General features: G+C 44.0%; 1 protein-coding gene across 1 annotated transcript in view; it reads right to left on the bottom strand.

Moving 5' to 3' along the window:
• Actn2 (actinin alpha 2) overlaps positions 1-18,542 on the bottom strand; it is a 71,315-nt gene extending 52,773 nt beyond the window's left edge. The window contains exon 1 of the mRNA XM_085831285.1: positions 18,199-18,542. Within this exon, the coding sequence (XP_085687411.1) occupies positions 18,199-18,324 (126 nt within the window). The 5' untranslated portion in view covers positions 18,325-18,542. The remainder of the gene's footprint in view (positions 1-18,198) is intronic.
• Positions 18,543-21,906: the final 3,364 nt, after the last annotated feature.

Below are 21,906 nucleotides of genomic sequence, written 5' to 3'. Positions count from 1 at the left end.
TAAGCACTTTCCATCTGTTAATTTCCTCCCTGCTCAGGAGAATTCCCACAACACTGCTTCTCAGAAGTCCACTGCTCATGCTCCTGAGGCTTGCTTTTCAGCCAGTATTGCTCATCTCTACCTGTCATCCTCACCTTGGTGTTAAGCATCTCCTGAGAATAAATATGCTGGCTCGGAATGTACGCTCACTCAAGGAACCCCCTTAAAGTTCCCAAAACAACTTTTTAATTTTTTCATTATTATTTTTTATTTTATGGATATGAGTGTTTGCCTGCCTGTATGTCTGTTCGTCTTGTATGTGCCCATGTTCATGAAGGTCAGAAGAGGGAGTTAGATACAGTTGTGAACCACTATGTGGGTACTGGGAATTAAACCTGGGTCCTCTGAGAGAGCAGCCAGGATCTCAGTATGAAGCCCTCGCTGGCCCCGAACCCAAAGAGATCCATCCTCCTGCTCATGTGCCACCACACCTGGCTTCAAAACAGAATTTTAATTAGAAAAAAAAAATCAGCAGGCAAAGGGGCTGGCCACCAAGCCTGACAACCTGAGTTTGGCTCCCAGGTCCCACATGGTAGAAGGAAAGAACTGACTTCTGAAAGTTATCCTCTGACCTCCATATGCTTGCCCTGGAACAAGTGTGCCTGCTTATAAGTGCACGCGTGCACACACACACACAATAAATGAATAAGTAAACATTAAAATCCATAAGCTCATATATATATATATATATATATATATATATATATATATATATATATATATCTCATCTCTTCTGTGACTCCAGTGATTTTTTTTTTCAGTGCTGAGGACAGAACCCAGGACCCTGGCACGCCTAGGTAAAGTGTTCTGTCTCTGAGCCACACCCCAGCCCCATGAACTCTCTATTCTAAAGAAGGGTCACAGGTGATCTTGGAGTAGCCTTTCCTTTTAACTGTCAAGTCCAACAATGAAGACAAGAACTGTGTATCCATCCCCAACTATCTTTTTTTTTTTTTTTTTTTTTTTTTTTTTTGGTTTTTTTGAGACAGGGTTTCTCTGTGTAGCTCTGGCTGTCCTGGCACTCACTTTGTAGACCAGGCTGGCCTCGAACTCAGAAATCCGCCTGCCTCTGCCTCCCGAGTTCTGGGATTAAAGGCGTGCGCCACCACGCCCGGCTCATCCCCAACTATCTTAAGGCTAGGAACGTATGTTACACTAAGCCAACCAAGCATCTTCACCATGGAAAGTCTATTCCATGTTCTCTGTAAAAGACTAAGGGGCTGGGGTGTGGAGCCAGCACTGAGGGTCACAGGAAAACTACTGGGGCCTGGTCACACATGCTTTAGCATTGGGTTCGCCCATAAACCCAACTCAACTACTAGCTTGGTGTTTCCTGAGGTCACACCTGCCTTCCCACTCTGGCATGAATATCTTCCATCTGATCAATCCTGAGCTACGCTTCCCAAAATAGCTTTTCCCTAAGAGCCCGGGAGCTGTGCATGACAAGCATCTCCCTGGCAGGGCAGGCCCAACTGTTGCTCAGTTTATTGTACTTAGCTCAGTCTCTTCCCGAGGATGAATGTGAAGCTAAAGAAAAGCACACTGATGTTCCCCCGCCCCTCTCAGCCCATCCAGCAACTGCGGAAACAGCTTGCAACACACAGACAACAAAATAAATATTCTTTAATTCAAGTTCACCATACTGTTACTATTTTGGGGGGACCCAAATAAGTGGCTGTCTACACAGAGGGATGAAAGAGCTCATTTGGGAGGAAGCAGCTTTCTGGAATACAGCATATTGTCTGCGTTGCGGCCCCAGACCTCAGGCAGGTATAGACACAGCTTTCCTTACATATGGAGGGATGCTTACCATATGGCAAAAACACAGGGAAGTTGGGCATTTCCAGCATCCTGCTAACTCTGCCGCACAGCAGGTAGCCAGGCTGGGATTTCTTCATTAGGAAGGTTCCCTAAGGGATGGAAAGATGGCTTGGAGATGAAGAGCATTGACTACTCTTCCAAGTCACCTGGGTTCAATCCCCAACACTTACAATGGTGTCTCAAAACAGTCAGTAGCTCTAGTTCCTGATAAGCTTGTTGGCTTCTTCTGGCCTTCACAGGCACCAGGTATACAACCTGGTACACAGGCCTACATGTAGGCAAAACACCCATACCCATTAAATATTTTACATTTTAATTTTAAAGAAAGTTTCCTAGTCCATTCTGCACTCATGGACGTGCAGAATGAAGTTTCGTGGTTTTAGCCATTTCAGACAATTCCACGCTGCAGTATAAAACAGATAAACACAGGCCCATACACCATTGCTCACAGCAGTCTCTGAGAGACTGAGACAAATGTTTTCAGCTTCTCTCTGATGTGTGCGTTTTAACTTTTTCTTACCTTTGTATTTAATGATGAACCCATTTTACTTATGCACGCACTTTGAAATATCTTAGAAAACTATCTTGGAGGGCCAGGAAGTTACTGGGCTCAGTGGGTAAAGATGCTTACCCCAAGCCTGTTGACCTGAGCTCAGTCCTTGAAACTCACAAGGTGAAGAAAACTGACTCCTACAAGCTGTCCTCTGACCTCCATAGCACAAGAGTGTGCACATAGACACAAATACAAAATAAATTTAAAAAGTTAAAAATAATAAACTAACTTGGAGTGCCGGGGTATATCTTGGGGGTGCACCACTTGCCTTGGATATATCAGGCCCTGAGTTGGTTCAAAGTCAGCACCATAAATGGAAGGGGGAAAAATGGAGTTGGAAAACGCAAAAATTTTGAGGGTCTCTTATCTCCAGGCTGGCATTAAATTCGCTGTGTAGCCGAGGGTGGCTTTGACCAGACCCCTAACCCTTTTGCTTCTCCTCCTAGGGTGCCAGGTTGCAGCATATACCACCATGCTTGGTTCTATGAGGTGTGAAGATTAAACCCAGGGTTTCATGTACAACTGGCCAATCTACCAACTGAGCTTTAATTCCAATCTCAAAATGACATAAAATTCGTTAGTCTCAATTGGCAATTTTCCCTTCCTTGTTTATCTGTAATTATGCAAACTCATTTACCGTTCAGCTCTTCTGTATTCCCAAACTAGTTTGAATCCAGAAACCCTCGCTTTCTAAGCATGCCTCTTCTTTCTTTATTTTAAGAGTCTTAACTCAGCCCAGGCTGGCCGTGGACTTGATACGTGGCTCAGGATGCCCTTGAGCTCCTGATCCCACAGGCATGCACCACCAGGCCCGGATGAAGGCCTGAGGAAGAGAAATCCTCTGGAATCCTGCAGCTCCAGTTACCAGATGCCAGCTCTAGCAATAGAGGCCACTGTCACACACCAGGCATCTCTGACACGCTTTTTCCTGCTTCCTAACCAAGGGCTTAAAGAGACACCCAACCTGTGTCTCATTAGGGAATTAAGGGGAAAGGGCCTCCTTACACATGATTTGAGAACACAGTAAATATACTTATCCCCATTTGTCTGTCAATTTTTTTTTTCAAGACAGGGTTTCTCTGTGTAGCCCTGGCTGTCCTGGAACTCACTTTGTAGACCAGGCTGGCCTCGAACTCAGAAATCCACCTGCCTCTGCCTCCCAAGTGCTGGGATTAAAGGCGTGTGCGACCACTGCCTGACTGTCTGTCAATTTTTAAGCATCCAAACTTAGAAATAAATCCTGTAACTCTGAGAAAATTCTTTATTAGAAAAACAAAGCAAGATGTCTGACTTTGCTATTGATTTAGATATCTAAAGATTTTTACGGTGTGTGTGTGTGTGTGTGTGTGTGTGTGTGTGTGTGTGTGCAGTTGCCTGACTGAGGCAAAAGACAGAGACGGCATCTGATCCCCTTGAGCTGGGGTTACAGGTGACTGAAAGCCACCCAAAATGGGTGCTCAGAATGGAACTCAGGTCCTCAGGAAGAAGAGCAGGTGTCTTAACCACAGTCTTCTCTCTGGCCTCCTGGTTCATATATTAAAGTAATATTTAACTTTTAGCTCTTCAAATACACAAGTAGACATCCTTAGCGCCTAGCACAGATTAAAATCACACTGTCTGAAGTATGAGAATGAACACTTATGAAACCAGATACCCAGCATATAACATGACCAAAAAGTAATAATAACAACCATTTTAGAGTTTAGCTGGTTCCAGCGGGAGAGGTGCTCGGCTGGTAAGAATACCGGCTGCTCCTGTAGAGGACCTAGGTTCAGTTCCCAGCATCCACTTGGCAATTTCTAATGGTGTACAACTCCAGTTCAACTGGATCCAACTCCTTCTTCTGGACTTCTTGGGCACTAGACACCCGCATGGCACATGGGCATGAGTATAGGCAAAGCAGCTAAACGTATAAAATAATTTTTAAAAATAAAACAAAGCCAGGCGTTGGTGGCACACGCCTTTAATCCCAGCACTCGGGAGGCAGAGGCAGGCGGATTTCTGAGTTCGAGGCCAGCCTGGTCTACAAAGTGAGTTCCAGGACAGCCAGGGCTACACAGAGAAACCCTGTCTCGAAAAACCAAAAAAACAAAAAACAAAAAACAAAAAAACAAAAAAAAAACAACAAAAAAAATAAAACAAAATATAGGTTATTCTAGAATGGTAGGTCTTAGGAACCTTCTTTTTTTCCATGAACAAAAAGTCATGTCAAAAGCATAAGAAATTAGAATTTGGGACTTAGGGGTAGTGACAGAGCACAGAGGAAGCCCAGCAGCAATACAGGATCTTCAGGAGGAGGGGGACATCCAAACCAGGAGAAAGCAGCAGGGCCTAATGAATGGCACACACCTGTTCTTTCATCTACTTGGGAAGCTGAGGCAGGAGAATCAAGAGTTCAAGGCTAACCTGAGGTACAGAGTGAGCTCCAGACTAGTCTGAACAACTTATTAAGACACTGTGTTAAAATATAATGTAAAAGGGGGGCTGTGAATATAGCTCAGTGGGTGAAGCTCTTGATTCAATTCCCAGTACTGCAAAAAAAATTTTTTTTCAAAGTAAAAATAAAATGAACAATAAATATTGGGTAAGCCACCAGTGCCCATTACCTAATTTCCAGGGAGCTCTGACCTCAAAATGTGTTCCTGCAGAACATCTGTGGGAGGACAGCTCTAACCTCACCTCTTGGCTTTGAACGCACCACACTCTGCTTCCCTGAAAACGGCAACTCCGCTTGGTAGTTCTGTGTTACTGATTGAGGACCCTGACACCAGACAATAGTAGCAAAGCAGTATCTCGCTGAGTTAGGAGCCAGGCATGGTGGCACCAGTCTTTAACCCCGACCACCCTTGAGGCTGAGATGGGAGAATTTTGAGTTCAAAAATAGCCTGGGTACATAGCAAGATGCTATCAAAAAAAAAAAAAAAAAGTGGGGGTGGGGAGGGGGCTGAAGGCACAGCTCAGATGGTAGAGAGCTTATCTGATGTGTCCAAGTCTTTGCATTAAATTCTCTCTCTCTTCACACACACACACACACACACACACACACACACACACACACACACAGAGTTTGGGAATCAGCCTTGACAATTTCATTGGGTATGGCTGTACACACAGCACAGCTCAGCTGTGGAGTCTGAGGACAACATTTAGGAGTGGGTTCTCTCCTTCCACCATTTGGGTCCCAAGGACAAACTCAAGGTATCCAGCTCAGGGGCAAGCACCTTTATCCTCCGAGCCGTCTCCATGGCCCTGGACTTCATACGCTCCCCCTAATATGCACACGTGCTCAAGTGCTTAGAAAAGCTTCTGCTTCTTCAGAAACAAGTCAAATACAGAAGCAGTCAGCCCCACACACGGCTGTGTGCAGGATATCCTTGAAAACTATGCACAAGGCTGGCTGGCTTTTCCTGGGGTCCCTTCCTCCTACTGTGGCATTGCTGTTGGACAAAGCAACCATTGAGTTTTGCGGGAGGAAAGCCTTAGAGCTTAAAATGCAGGATTTTTGTTCTCATCAGACGGTCCTAATTGGTAAGTTTAGAAACTGAAAATTCAGACACATGGGCCTTCCTACAGAGGTGGAAGTTTTCAGATAAGTGAAAAACTAGACATGCTGAATATTAGTCTGTTTTTTGACAGTGTGAGTCATATGCTCAGGCTGGCCTTAAACTCTCAGTGTAGCTGAGGATGACTTTGAGTGTCTCATTCTCTTACCTTGGCTTCCTAAGTGCTGGGATTATGGACACCATCCAGTGGGTTCCTAGTGTGTTAGGGAACAAATCGGTGGCTTCGTGCATGGAGGCGGGCAGTATACCAACTGTGCTATAACCCCAGCAAACATTCTACACTTTTGCTCTGGGTTGTTGGTTATAGACCTAAGCAGAAAGCAACAAAAACAAGGCTAGTTGAATGTCTTTTAATTTGCATGGGTATCTTGCCTGCAAGCCTGTCTGGCTACCACTTGAGTGCCTGGTGCCCAGAGAGACCAGGAGAGCGTTTCAGGTTCCTTGAACTGCAGTTATAGATGGCTGTAACCTGCTATATGGGTGCTAGGAATCAAGCCTGGGTGTTTTGTGAGAGCAGCCAGGAAGTACTCTTATGCTGTGGCTAAGATGACTTACCCACCAAGTCATCTATCTCTCTGGCTCCCCAGCTCCATTCTGTCTACCCTTACTGTTAAGAAGCCTGGATGTGAATCTAGATTTACCACTTATAGACCAAAAATGTGCAATCAAGTGACCGGCAACTCTGTTCTTTTACAAAATTTCAATTGTGAGATAAAATACATCTTTTCATTCAGGCAAAATTCTATGTGAATTTCCCAGTCACCATTTCACCACCTTCAATAACCACTCGGCAGGCAACTCAGCACCTCTGACTAAAAACTGAAGATAAGATTTGTCTTGCACGGTTTTTGGGAAACCGAGCTGTGATTTATACATGGTTAAAATGGTGTTTAGAAATCCTCATAACAGTCGCTCCTCCTCTTTGTACGGTGACGGCTTTAGGGAACCAGGAAAGATGTGCCAAAAATCCCTTCCCACACACACTTTTAAAACCCATTGGCAAAAAGTAAAGAAAATCCATACATTAAAATATCACTTTTACTGTCTGCTTGGGCTTTGTTTTCAAGTTGGGGATTACTGTCATACTGAAAGAAAGGAAAGAGTCTTTCTTCTCCAGAAATCTAAGCTACATAGCCAAAATATTCAACAGCATCACCGATCACCTCATACTGCATAAACCTGAAATAACAGAACAGATCAGTGCACAAAATGCAAACCCACAGCCTGTATCTTTCCAGAGTCTCTGTTCTGTATATTTGTTTCTTTTTTAAAACAACTTTAAAATTACATTTATGTATTTATGTGCAGGTTTGTATGCTATAGCACTACATGTGGGAGTCAGGTGCAACTTTTGGGAACTGGTTCTCTCCTACACCCCTCTGAGGAATCAAACTCAAGTTGTCACTCTTAGTGGGAAGTGTCTTTCCCACTGAGCCACCCTGCAGGTCCAGTGAGTTCGTTTTCATATATATATATATATATATATATATATATATATATACACACACACATATATATATATGTTTGTGTGTGTGTGTGTATGCATGTAAATATCCATATGCATATATGTGTGGTATATATACATATATATATATATACATATATACATATATATACATATATACACATATTTTTTTTCTCTACAGGTGAATCTCTGAGCTGAAAAAACTTTGTCTCATTTACCATCTTCATGACTGAAATTATCCAATATGCAAAATAGTTGTGTCTCTTTAATCTTAAAATACCTATATAAGGACAATCCATCTCCTTAATTTTTTAAATGGTGAAAAGGGGAGTTTGACGTTGTAGCACATGCCTATAGTTCCAACACTTGGAAGATGATGCAAAAGGGGGCAAGAGTTCAAGGCCACTACAGTCTACATGCTGAAACTCTGCTTCAAACACTATATACATATCTATACACACATACATATAGATACACACACACATATATATCTATATTGAGAAAGAGATGAAAATTGATGTTGAAGTTTAATTCTACATCTCATATGTTAAGGTGAAACAAAACTCTATTTTCTTCAGTAATCCTCACAAATTTTTATGACAGCACCCTCACTAAAGCCTACCCATGACCATTCTCAGGGCAGAGAGGGTTGTATCACACACTTGGGTGCAGAGACTCAATCCCTCACCGCTTTAGCTTGCTTTGAAAAAGTAAGTTGTCTCACAAATTAAGAATTATCCCATTCCATGGAACCAAAGACTCAGACACAATTTCTCCAGAAGGAAAATTCAAAGACAGTTTGACAAATTCACAGGCCCAAGCTGTAGAACCCATGCATATCTTCGCCCAGAAAGCAAAGCTCTGTTGCTGTCCGCTCACCCCCAGAGTCCTCTATTCTTAGTTCATTCTATGGCCTCCCCTGTTCCCCACCTTGGTCTCAACCTCTGCCTGCCTGGGGACAACCCTGTACCCATCTCTCTGGCCTTGATCATTCCTCAATCCACACCCACAAGTTTAATGTCTCCCAACCCCCTACTCCCCCACACTCCCCTCACTCCCTGAAATGAGCACTGAAGCTGTTGGAGGTCAGGGTAGAGTGGTTGCAGCACAGTTCTACAGCCTGCTGTCTTTGCGGTCTGGTGTGGCTGTCTTTGTGGTCTGGTGTGGCTGTCTTTGTGGTCTGGTGGTGAACTCTGAATATAGTCTGACAATGTGGGGAAAGTGGTTTAATGGGCTTGAACCACAAGAGTTTACAGTTTAGGGAAGCCAGATCATTACTTCCACCTAATTCATATGTAATATCTCAAGAGAAAAACAAGATCACCCCCCCACACACACACACACCTTGGCAATTACTATCTTCCCATCTTGTGTCATGATCACAAAGTACTTGAAAACTCTATTTACTGCTGTTCTGAGACAGTAGCTCACAGCAGCCCAGACTGGCCTTGATTGCAGTGAGGACATAAGGGTGACTTTGGGCTCCACCCTCCTGCCTCTACCTCCTAGTCTGACAATTCCTTGTGACTTTCAAAGATGAGGTTTTGTATCCATCCCCGTGGTCTCAGTTACCACTGTCTACACAGAACTCAACTACAGTCTCTTTCTACAGAACTGTTCCCACTTGCCCAAACAACCTCATGCCCCTCCACTGAGCCATGGTTAGCAGTCACTGACAGTCTGTTCCCAGCTTCATGCTCCTCCCTTTCCAGCCCCTGTACCACAAAGACTCTGAGTTCAATGCATACAGCAATTCGCACAGACCCATGATGAACACATTGATTTTTCCCCTTGCAAAACAAATGGATAATGATAACTCAGTCAGGATAACTTCATGGCCTAAGACATGATATGAAGCAAGGCACGTGTGGCTCTAGGATCTCCTAATCTAGATGGTATCACTTTATCTACTCTTCTTTTTCTTTTATAAAAATATATTTTATTAGTATATATTAATTATATACAATAATGGGATTTGTATGACATTTTTGAATACATACAATTGCCAAAAATGGGAATGGGTGGGTAGGGAAGTGGGGGGGGAGGGTATGGGGGACTTTTGGGAGAGCATTGGAAATGTAATTGAGGAAAATACATAATAATAAAAAAAAGATGTAGACTAACAGACTGAATACCTAAACAGGACTCAGAAAAAAATATTTTTTAAATTTTATGCATAAGTATTTTGCCACATGTATTCTATGCATCACAGGAATGCAGTGCACAGAGATCAGAAGTTTTTGGATCCTCTGGTGCTGGAGTTATAGACACTTGTGATCCAGCATGGAGGTGCTGGGATGTGAACCTGGGTCCTCAGCAAGAGCAGTAAGGACTCTTCCCCACTAAGCCCTCTCTCCCACTCTATGTATTTTAATCATACTCACCCTCTATTGCCCTGTTCTATCCAATTCCCACTCTTGCTGATCCCTCCTCTTCCCAACCTGTGTGTGAGTGTGTATGTGGTATGTGTGTGTATATGGTATGTGTACATGTGTATGGTGTGTGTGTATGGTGTATGTGTGGTATGTGTGGTGTGGTGTGGTGTGGTGTGGTGTGGTGTGGTGTGGTATGGTATGGTGTGGTTTGTGTGTGTGTGTGTGCGTGTGTGTATGTGATATGGTAGGGAGTATGCATATGTATGGTATGGTGTGTGTGTGTGGTGTGTGTAGTGTGTGGTTTGTTTCTGTGGTGTGTGTGTGATATGGTGGGGGGATTATGCATGTGTATGGTATGGTGTGTGTATGTGTGTGTGTGTGATATGGTGGGGGGTATACATGGGTATGGTATGGTATGGTATGGTGTGTGTGTGTGTGTGTGTGTGTGTGTGTGTGTGTGTGTGTGTGATATCTGTGCATATGCAGGTGGAGGTCAGAGGACAACTTTACCGAGAGAAGTTTTCTCCTTTGGCCTGTGCGGATCCTGGGGATCCAACTCAGGTCACCAGGTGTACAACCAGTGCTTTACCACTGCTCATCTTACTGGCCCCACTTTAGAGCTTTAAAACCAGTACAGAACAAGGCTAGTTGGAATCAATTGTAGCTGAAAGAGTTATAAAGCTGTAAAGAAAAGCAAAAACAAAACAAAAAACAGGGAGTGGGGAGGGCTGGAAAGTTCTCATAACCACCTGTAACTCCAGCTCCATGGGATCAAATGAATACTGTGTACCCTCCAAGAAAAACCGTATACACACACACACACATGCACACACACACACACACACACACACACGCACCCCTACATACATATAACTTTTAAAACCTTAAAATTTTGTTAAAACTATTATTTTTAATTTGAAAGCTAATTATATTCACTGTTTTCAGGAAAATGTTTCATAACCCGTTCATTGACTAAATGTGAGCAAGCTTTCTCTGTGGATCCAATGAAAGAAGTCCCAGAGTGGGAATGCTGGCATAGGGTGTGTGGGGGGTGCAGGGGGAATATGACTCGTAGAAGCAGGGAAGGGGAAATATAAGATAAAGGAGCCGATGAGACACAATGAGAAGCAACCAGACAGGGGGACCTTTAAGAACTGTGGAGGCCTTGGGTTTAGTTTCCAGTAGTGTTAAAAGGGGAGGAGGAGGGAGGAGAAAAGGGAGCAAGAGGAAGAGGAGGAGCAAGAGGAAGAGGAGGAGGTCATATAAGGACAGACAGCTCAACTAGGCTCATGTCTTTTCAAGATCACTCTTGCCAGAGCACAGGGAAAGGCACCTGTACATGAGCCCACTACCGTTCACTAGGCAGGGAACATGGAAAGCATAAAGAATTTACAAACAGGACAAGAAAGAGTAGGTCCAGAGAACTTCAGGAAGTGACTTCATGGAAACTGAAAGGACCACATATGTAGGAGACAGATGGCAGCTTGAGGTCCAGTAATCAGTGGTGACAGAGTGACACACATTTATCATCTGCTCAGGGTTGAGGTGCCCATACCTGCCAGTTTCCTGTTTAGAACACTAGGGGAATTGTGTGTGTGTGTGTGTGTGTGTGTGTGTGTGTGTGTGTGTGTGTGTGTGTTTATGCCTGAGTGAGCCCATGCTCAGATTTGCATTTGTGCACACACACACACACACAACTATACTAAAACTTTCCTGTGGGTTCTCTGGAAAGACCACATTCTAGGGCTGGCAAGAGGGCTCAGTACAGTAAAGAGCTTGCTGCTTGAACATGAGGATCTGAGTTCAGGTGCCCAGCATATACATGAAAAGTCAGTTGCAGAGGCACGTGTCTGTAAAACCAGTACTGGGGATGCTGAGGCTGGAGGGTCTTTGGTACAGGCCAGGCACTCTAGCTAAATCAGTAAGCTTCAGGTCTCTCACTGATGAAAGACCATGTCTCAAAATATAAGGTGCAAAAAGACTTGAGAAGAAATCTAATATTAACTGCTCCCCAGACACGCACACCCAAGCACACCTGCACGAGCTAAACACACACAAGGGCACCTTCCTGCACTGTACAGCTCCTGTCTTTGAAATCGGCAGAGCGTAGCATTTAAATTTACCTCCCCACAGTTTGCTTTCTCTTCTTTCTGGAAGAACTAGTCCCGTTCCCAGGGAAACGGAGGCAGAGTTCTGACTATCCTCCAACGGGTTCCATACCAACTCCTCTGCAAGGCACGGTGGCTCCCCGCCCACTCCAGCCTTCGCCTTTTCCGTGGGTGTCTCCTAGCTGCAGCAACCAACTGCAGGGCTTTCTGACAGCTCTCTGATGCTGAGTTAATTGAGGTTCCCAGTTAAGATTTCTCTTCCTCCTCCCACATGCATAGGAAACCGTATTTGGGGCTCACGTTTTTTGGTGAATCTGACTGAAAGGACAGAGCACATCCTATTCCCAATGAATGTTTTTTTTAATGCAAAAACAAACAAACAAAACAGTGAACTGGGACATCTTAGAACCTCTCAGGTAAACTAGGTTTACCTCTCAGGTTGTAATTGTAACAACCCTTCCTTTAGGTGGGGTGTGTGAGCTTCCTAAACTTCTCATAAGATCCTGTCCTCACCTCTTTATCCTTCCACTCCCAAACCATTCCTTGGCCATGTTAGACTACAAATTTCTCCTTCCTAGACATGGGGGCTAGCCCCTTTGAGCACAGCTGTCCATGCCCTGTACAGAATTTGATACATGCTGTAAGTAGCTTCCCATCTAGACAGTCTTCTGGTTGCTAACGAGACGCTCTTCATTAGATGCAGCTACTGTCGGTGCCTGTCTCCAGACGTAGGTGCAGCAAGACTCACTGGGAAGATCACATCTGCTTAAGGAGATTCGTTCAACAGCCTACCACTGTTCCGGTGGTTATGATGTCCTTTCTAACATCCCTCCTCCTGTCTCTCTAGTGGACACCTTCCAAGACAATGTATCCATTAAATACCTTCCAAGATTATGTATCCATTTACCCATTCTAGCCCTCACCATTCTACAGCCCTGTGGTCCCATGGCCGGCCTCCACCTCAGACCCTCCCAACCTGAATCAACCCGGAAACAGGACACTTGTGGATGCAAGACTCCTCCTAGTTCAGACCTTGGAAGCTCTGTCGCCAAAAGAATGAAGTCCACAATCACCCTGGCACCGGAGGACTGCTACCATCCATATGACCCCATTTTTCCTCTCCAGTCTTTTGTCTACATTTGTCTGGGCATCTTCAGCTATGGAAGCGTGTCTGCCTTCGCACTTCCTCATACAATGAGCTCAAGAATACACAGCTAGACTTCGATGACCAAGTTGCTGTGGCCCCCTTGTTTCCGACCCCTCTCTGCATGTTTACCCCTGAAGTTGTTCCCTGTTGGGGAGGAGCTCTCCATGAAATACTGGAGAGAAACTGCCTCGTAATGGTAAAGAGCTGGGTAAAATTCCACTGATTGTCCCCTCCTTATCTCTCCTCCAAAACCCACAACAGGGCTTCCTACCATTTCCCCCACTCAAAAGGGCAGATTCTCTCCCTTCTCCACTCAGCTAACAGTAATGCCTGCAGCGCAGCCCAGTTCATCTCCTACCCTTCTGTAAACTCTTCAGCTTCTTTCTCTCCATCTGCAATGATTGTCCTCAGTTCACTTCCTGTGAGTCAAGCTTTAGATGAGCGTCCAACGTTTGATATTAAACAATTATTATGTCCTAAATATTCACACATGCAAACCTAATCTTTAAAAGAACTCCAGGGAAAGGGAACATGGGAAGCAGGCATAGAAAGGCTGAGCATTTCTGGATGAAATGATAGGAAAGGCTTGGCAGTTAATAGTGTGTAATAGTAATGTGTATGTACAGAACACCTCGGAATTGTGTCCTTAAAACTGTAAAAGCTGGGGGCCAGTGACATGGTTCAGTGGGTAAAAGTCCTTGTCTCTAAGCCTGATAACCTGAGTTAGATCCCCATAATCTATATCATGAAAGCAGAGAACTGACTCCACCAGTCATCCTCTAATATTCATAGCATGCACAGCCATGGTATATATGTGCCTATACATATACAATAAATGTTCAATTTTTAAAATTAGTTAAAGTGGTATGTTTTAAGCAAATAAATGTGAAAATAAGGTGGCTTATTTATATTATATATATTTTATTCTGGGTTTGTGTTTGTCTGAGTACGGGGGCATGTATGCACATGCATGGGGGAATGTGTATGTATATATGTATGAGTATGTATGTGTGTGTGTGCACGTATGTGTATATATGTGTTTATGTGTACAAATGCATGTATGCATGTATATATTTATGTATGTGCATACATGTATATATGTGTATATGTGTATGTATGTGTATATATGTATGTGTGTATATGTGTGTATGTATGTGTGTATATGTATTTGTGTATATGTATGTATGTGTGTACAAGTATATGTGTATATCTGTGTGTATATCTGTGTGTATATGTATATGTGTGTATATATGTATGTCTGTGTGTATACATATGTGTGTTATGTGTATGTGTGGTGCTGGGGATAGAACCTAGAGTTTTGCTCATACTAAGCAAGTGCTCTGAGTTTTCTGCCCAGCTCATGTTGCATATATTTTACTACTATCAGAAATAGCACATCCCAATCGCCAAGGATTGACTCTTGTACTTCACTCTCCCTCCCAAGTTTAAGTAGAGTGTGATGACTATCAGACCAACTGGCAAACTTCCCAAGCATCGCCTTACAAGGCTGGCAGTAGTATTCAACGCTGTGGTTTACTGTACTGCATATAGATCTCCTTCACCCTAACTCAGTTTAAGGTCTCGACTGGGGCACAAGCCAATGATGAATGGAAGAATTTTAATCTTTGTCTCATACATGAACACATTGGGGTTTGAAAGATACAGGGACTCAACTGACGTTCAACAGAAAGAAAGAACCAAGCTGAGGACCATCAGGGTCTCCTGAGTCTATGAAAATCCACAAGCTTGTTCATTTGTCCAAACGATTAGTTCCTTTCCTCCCTGAGAAAAAACTCAGACAATCGTACATTTCACAGCTGGGGATGTAGCTCAGTGAGAGAGCACTTGCCTAGCAGGTATGAAGCCACAGGTTCCCTCAAGATTGCTGCTATGACAAGTCTCCATCTGCCTAGGCTTCCCCAGGGAAGGGTTAAGGCTGAGCACACTCCTTGATCCAGAGAAAGCCTGTTTCTAGACTCCCATGGGAGACCATCAGTGTTAAAGGTTTTGACAGCCCCTAGAAGCAGCTTAACTTACCATGGATATGAGAATCCCTAAACTGTGCTGTATAGTAAAGTTTCTCTCTAATTCCAGATATAAACCTGATCTATTACTGTTTCCTGTTTGCAGCTAAGGATGACCTTGAACTTCTGATCCTCTTTTCTCCACCTCCCGTGTACTGGGATCATAGACATAGACCACTACACTCACCTATGTAACACTGGGGATCGAACCTAGGACCTTCTAGATGATAGATACTCTACCAATTGAGCTACACTCCTAGCCTTCATTACTATTTTAAATATTCCATCTCTGACACTACAGGATCTGTTCACCTCTCCTTGAGTTGTAGTTAAATTTAAAACACAATCTTCTTTATAGATCATGTAGAGCCTACCTCAGGGACCCAATATGGCCCTGCGGATAATGTGGGGGTGCCAGCACACACACACACACACACACACACACACACACACACACACACACCCTAAGTCTAACATCTCTCGAGTGACCTTTATAAAAAGCACTCTACTGTTCCTGAGGCCTTCTGCAGCAGAGCATTCCACACCAGGGGCAGGGAGGGATTACCACAGTCCCAAGCCTCAGAACTGTGGGTATAATTAGGCACCACATCCATTAGCATGCCACCAACGTCACCGAGAGCCACCAGCATCTGTTGACAGATCACATACCCGGCATATCACTGAAATGGCAAGTGCAGAGAAGGTGGCCCACAATAGAAACAATGGCATCTTGTCCATTCCGGGTTCCAACAGTGGCTCATAGGACAAATATAGAGGCCACTTCTCTGGGTGCACTGAGCTCATGGTTCCACACAATTTCACTGACTGCAGTAGATTCTCTACCAAAAGTGGAAAGGGCTGTGGGCACATCCGCTCAGGTCTGTGTTCTGGGAAGCTGGGGCTTAGCTTCCCCTGGCATCTCTAACACCTAAGCTATCTTATTTTTCTTCTTTCTTTCTTTCTTTCTTTCTTTTTAAATAATGTGTGTTCCAGGCTGGCCTCCACTTGCTGCAATCCTCCTGGCCCAGCCTCTTGTGTGCTGAGATTATGAACATGTGATGCTACATTCAGCTCAACTTATCTTTAGGGAGAAAAAAAAGAATGATCGTTTTATACTTTTCAGCATTTTTTAAACTGGGTCAATTCAAATTTCAGCTCTTGAATAACATACTTCATGTGGTACTAATAATTGTAATAATTGGTCATAGAGGAATCCTAAAAAAATTAGGACAATGCCACTTACACAAAAGTATTGCAAATATGTTGTTTTTTTAAAAAATATATTTATATATTCATTTATTCATTCATTTATATGAGTACACTTAGCTGCCTTCAGACACACCAGAAGAGGTCATTAGATGGTTGTGAGCCACCATGTGGTTGCTGGGAATTGAACTCAGGACCTCTGTAAGAGCTTCAGTGCTCTTAACCACTGAGCCATCTCTCCAGCCCTGCAAATATGTTTTTTAAATTAGATATCTCACAAAGAGTAAAGACATGGCCTCAGAAACTGAGGATGTCTATACCTTCTTTGTACTGTATTTTCTTAGAATCAACAGAAACTTCTAGACTCAGATTTTGGCTTTCAAAAATGATGGGTAATCTTGTTCCATTCCTAATCTACATTATTGTTTTCCATAAGACATGAACAATCTTCAAAGCAAAAACACAGAAGCAGAGATCTTTTTTAATCCATGAAAAAGAAAAAGTAATCAAACTTGTTGAGAAAATGTTTAAAAAGAAACGAGACACTCGTTGCTATAATTAAACCACTCTTCAACTTCTTACCAAGTGGTTACATCCAGATGGCACAAGTATAACCCTCAGGGCCATGGGCATCCCTCTTGGTAAGCCCTTTAATTAGACTCTATTTCTAAATGTATCAGTCTCTATCCCTTGTTCCCAAGAAAGGTAGTGATGGCAGACACCTCGGGAAGCAAGGTGGGGGTGGAAAAGCATCATCATCAGAGGGTTATAGCAGCAGCAGGGACAGAGCTGCTACTGAGAATTTAAGAGAGAGTAGACAAGAAAAGAGAAATACTGATATAAAAGTAGTGCGTGGTTATTTGATAATGAATGCAAGCACGAAGCCTTTTTCTTTCTTGTTTTCATCACCGTAGATTTCCAACATTATACACTTACTGACACACAATCACTCAAAGGAGCAGCTATGGAAACTCCCATGCGCACTTACACTCACACTTAGCATCCACCTAACAGTAGGCTCTTAGAAGGGAAATCCACCTTGCTCTTGCCCAGAAAAAGTAAGAAGATAAGGCATAAGGCACTGGCTTGGGGAACTGGCTTTTGTCAGAATGTTGAGTTAGTCTGTTGACTTGCCTAACCACCCAGGCTCTGTGCCCAGTCAAACTGAGGTGGAACTTAGCCTCCTGGTGAGCACCCCTATTTGTTTTAGCCAAGAGGATCAAGAAGAAACCCTGAATAATGGAATGTTCCATTAGGCCCCATAGAGCACCAAGATGGGGAGGGAGCTCTTGGAAGCTGGCTGTCTCCTTCATCCCTGTGTGCTTACCTCAATGAACTATAAATAGAGTGTGAAATAATTTTTACTTTGTAGGTGAATGTCTAGGGTTCTACAGCATCCCTCTCTAAGGAGCCTAACATGTTTAATAAGTAGTTTTCGAATTATCTTTGGGCCAGACCTAGGGAAGTTGAGATAGAGTGGGTTTTCATTTTGTGTCTTAGTGAGGAGACAGTCTTGGGGCAAATGAAGACAGCAGGGTCTGTCACAAAATAACTTTAGGGCAAGGTCATGGCAAAAGGAGAGCTGAGACTCTCAGATTCTAGTCTAACAGTCTTTTGAATTTTGAACATCATTTGTTTTCCAACTAGTCTAACAGTCTTTTGAATTTTGAACATCATTCGTTTTCCAACTTATGTTAACTTTTACACACACACACACACACACACACACACACCAAGTGTCCTGCCTATCTCTGGGTGTGCTGTCCTTTCTGATGGTGGGGTGGGAGGCTGGGGGAACAAGAGCCTCCACCAGGGGGCCTCTTCTAGTGGCCACAGCCAGAGACGCCCCCACCCCACAACGACCCAGGCACAGACATGCGTGAGGGACCCTGCTGACCTTCCTCTGCTGCTTCTCCCAGGCCGGGTCGAGGAGCAGGTCGCGGTCCCACTCCTCCTCCTGGATCATATACTCATCTTCGTCGTAGACATAGTTGTACTGCACGCCGGGCTCTATCTGATTCATGGCGCTGGGTGGCTGGGGCGGCTGGGAAGCGAGCGCAGCGCGAGGTATGGACAGACGGACGGAGAAATGGATGGATGGATGGATAGATGGATGGATGGATGGATGGATGGATGGATGGATGGATGGATGGATGGATGGAAAGGCGGCGGGCTGCGGTGACCTTCTCGCGGTTCCTGGGGCGGCACGCCTGGGCGCGGAGTCTCCGGTGAAGTACCAGCACGCCGGCAGGCAGCGCCGCGCGGATTAATAGCCCGCTGAGAGTCACGTGCTGCCGGCCCCACCTACTCCCCGTCTCCAACACGTGTGGTTGGCTGGCTGGAGAGCCCCGCTCAGGTTCCACTGCCTTGACTCCGCCCACCCCTCCTCTCTGCTGGCTTCCAGGGATGACCTAGGGGCACCTCGGACAGCAACCCAGAGGAAAATAGGGAGGGTTGGAGGAGGGTTGGAAGCCTAGAACTAAGGAGAGGATACCTATGGATCTGGTCCCACCTCTCATAGCGTACACACGCGTTCCAAAGACCCGCTGCAAAGTCATGTTTTCCGTGTGTCCACAAGTTAGCTGAAAAATCTCCCTCATCCTTCCTTTTCCTCCCCCACTCCCACTCCTCTCTCCCTCTCTCTTTCTCTCTCTCTCTCTCTCTCTCTCACACACACACACACACACACACACTCACACTCCTCCGCCCCTTTCCCCTCCCCTCCTCCTTCTCCTGCCCACTCCTCCTCTTCTATTTGTCTTTCTCTTCTCCTCTTTTCCTCCTCTTCAGTTCTCTGTCTGCCTCTCTGCCTCTCCACCTCTCCTCTACTCCCTGTTCACCTCCTTCCTCCTTCCCTATTTTCAGTTCCTCTAAAGTGTCTCCCTCCTTCTTTGTCCTCTCTTTATTCATCTTACCCTCTCCTAATCCTCAGTCTTCTCTCCACCCTCCCATTCCATTCTTTCTCCCTCCGTTTAAAACCCCCTGAATACCCTCTTTCTTGGCTTCTCACCCTCACCTGAAGGACTCAAGGCATATAACTTAAACCAACTGTATCAAAATGTCAGGAACCAAGCCAAAGCAGGAAGCGTCTAGTACTCACCTGCCAGCCATAAATTCAGAGAGCTGACAATGACAAGCCGGTGGCCAGTTTCTCCTTACATTTCCATTTCTCCCCGCAGTGCTGCACTTCTGCTCTCTGATTCACCAGACCTGCTTAGCCGTTCCCTAGAAATTATGTCACCCAAGGAAGTAAAGCCAGAGCCATGGGAGCAGAGGGCTGAAATTTCAAATCAATCATGTAACAACCACCTGCTATAAGCTGAATACAGCATTAGGTGCCCAAGACATCTGAGAGGATAGGGTCCCCCCAGTTAAGTTTATATCCCAATTTAGTAACTGCTGCCAACAGGTACTGCAGTACTATTTGTGGCGCAAGGCTACCAATCTGCAGCCATGTTGCAAGAGAAACTATGTAGACTTAGAATCGCCAAATTCTTTCAACATCTACTGGTTTTTGCAGAAAAAAAAACTCACACAATCAACAAATGCAATGTATTACTGTTTTTTTTTTCTTTTAATTCTCACCACAGGCAAGCTTAGCTTTTGCCTATTGTTGGTTGTTCTCCTCAGTAATGCCATCATTACTAATGCCAGGTTAGTCTAGAATGGGCTGCAGAGCCAATGCTATTCTTGAACTCCTGAATGCTGGGATCACAGACATGTACCACTGCATCTGGTATATGTGATGCTGAAGATCAAAACTGGGGTTTTGTATTTTACATTTTAAAGTTCTCTTTAAATTAAAACCAACTCTTTGAACAAGTTTATCAAAGTACTACAGTGCTTGTCTTTGGAAATTAACCACAGACTTCAGATTCCAGATCAAAAGAAAAAGAAAAAGAAAAAAAAAAAAAGAGCCATGATCCAAAAAGTCAACATCTGGGTGAAAAACCATGGAAGCAGAGGCAGCACTCAAGGCTTTCTCTCTGTCAAAGAACTACAGCGATCACCAAAAGGCAGGAAACAAACAACCATTAAAGCTGTGATGGCATAAATTTCCTGCCCAGGGAGGGGACAGTTTTCAAGGGACACAGACACAGCTCATCGGACTTCTTAAATTGGGAGGGAGGGCAGTGGGAGAATAGAAGGTTACTAGAATTTGCAAGACCAATTACAGAAAGGGAGTTGAGAAGACAGAGAACCCTGGAGATTCACAGAGTCCCCTAGAGTCCAATCAGTATCAGAAGGAATGGGTACTGTGGCTCAAAAAGGGTCAGTGAAAGTGGTTCCTGCTTTACACAGTCAGAGTGAAAAACTGACGGTCAAAGAGCATCCGAGAACGCAGAAATGGCAATAAATTAGTTCTTGATTAAATGTACTGAAAAACTTCAAAAGAGAAATAAGAAAGAATAAAATAGTTCCCAGGGATTTAACCATGTCTCCAAATGAAACACAAAAATGTCTACAGCATTTTCAAAACATTTGACATTCACCAAGGTAAGGTGGGACTGGTAGAGTATAGGCCAACAGACACTCTCCTAGTATGCCCAAGGTTCAGTACCAAGAGTCATGAAAACTAAAAAGAACCCATCTGTAATACAGACTGAATACAACCTGAAGAAGAGGGAATGATTTCCAAGTTGCTCCATAAGGTAACCAATGACAGCCTAAGAAAAGAAAACTGGATAAGGATATGTACTGGCTAGTTTTGTGTCAACTTGACACAGCTGGAGTTATCACAGAGAAAGGACCTTCAGTTGAGGAAATGCCTCCATGAGATCCAACTGTAAGGCATTTTCTCAATTAGTGATCAAGGGGGAAAGGCCCCTTGTAGGTGGGACCATCTCCAGGCTGGTAATCTTGGTTCTATAAGAGAGCAGGCTGAGCAAGCCAGGGGAAGCAAGCCAGTAAGGAACATCCCTCCATGGCCTCTGCATCAGCTCCTGCTTCCTGACCTGTTTGAGTTCCAGTCCTGACTTCCTTGGTGATGAACAGCAGTATGGAAGTGTAAGCCAAATAAACCCTTTCCTCCCCAACTTGCTTCTTGGTCATGATGTTTGTGCAGGAATAGAAACCCTGACTAAGACAGGATCTGAGAACACTTGTATGTTTATTGCTGGTGGGAATGCAAAATTTCAGCCACTGTAGAAATAAGTATGGAGGTTTTTCAGAAAAACTAAAAATAGATCTACCATAAAACCCAACTATCTCAGTCCTAGGTGTACATTTGAAAAAATTTCACATCAGCACATCATCACAAAGACACTTGCACACCAGAAAAGCACATCATATGTCTCCTCTCATCTGTAAATCCCAGATTTCACATAAATCCATAAAACCGTGTGTGCATATAGGACACGAAAGTAGAGGGAGACTGCCTAGGGGATGAAGGGACTAATAAGAAGAGCATGCAAAGGGGAGAATGGGGAATTATGGGACAAATAAGCTCAAAGGACATTACATACTTGCCGTTATATAACCCAGCACTGCACATATATGTCCCTAAATTGCTTAATATTGTATTAATGTATATATATGTGCATTTATATAACCTACTATTATACATAATGTGTATATATACATATACAAACACACATATATTATG

The sequence above is a fragment of the Mus caroli genome, unplaced genomic scaffold, assembly GCF_978045245.1.
Source record: "Mus caroli unplaced genomic scaffold, Mus_caroli_1 scaffold_15, whole genome shotgun sequence".
NCBI lineage: Eukaryota > Metazoa > Chordata > Mammalia > Rodentia > Muridae > Mus > Mus caroli.
Note: the sequence above shows the minus strand (reverse complement) of the source record. Positions and strands in the feature narration are given on the sequence as shown.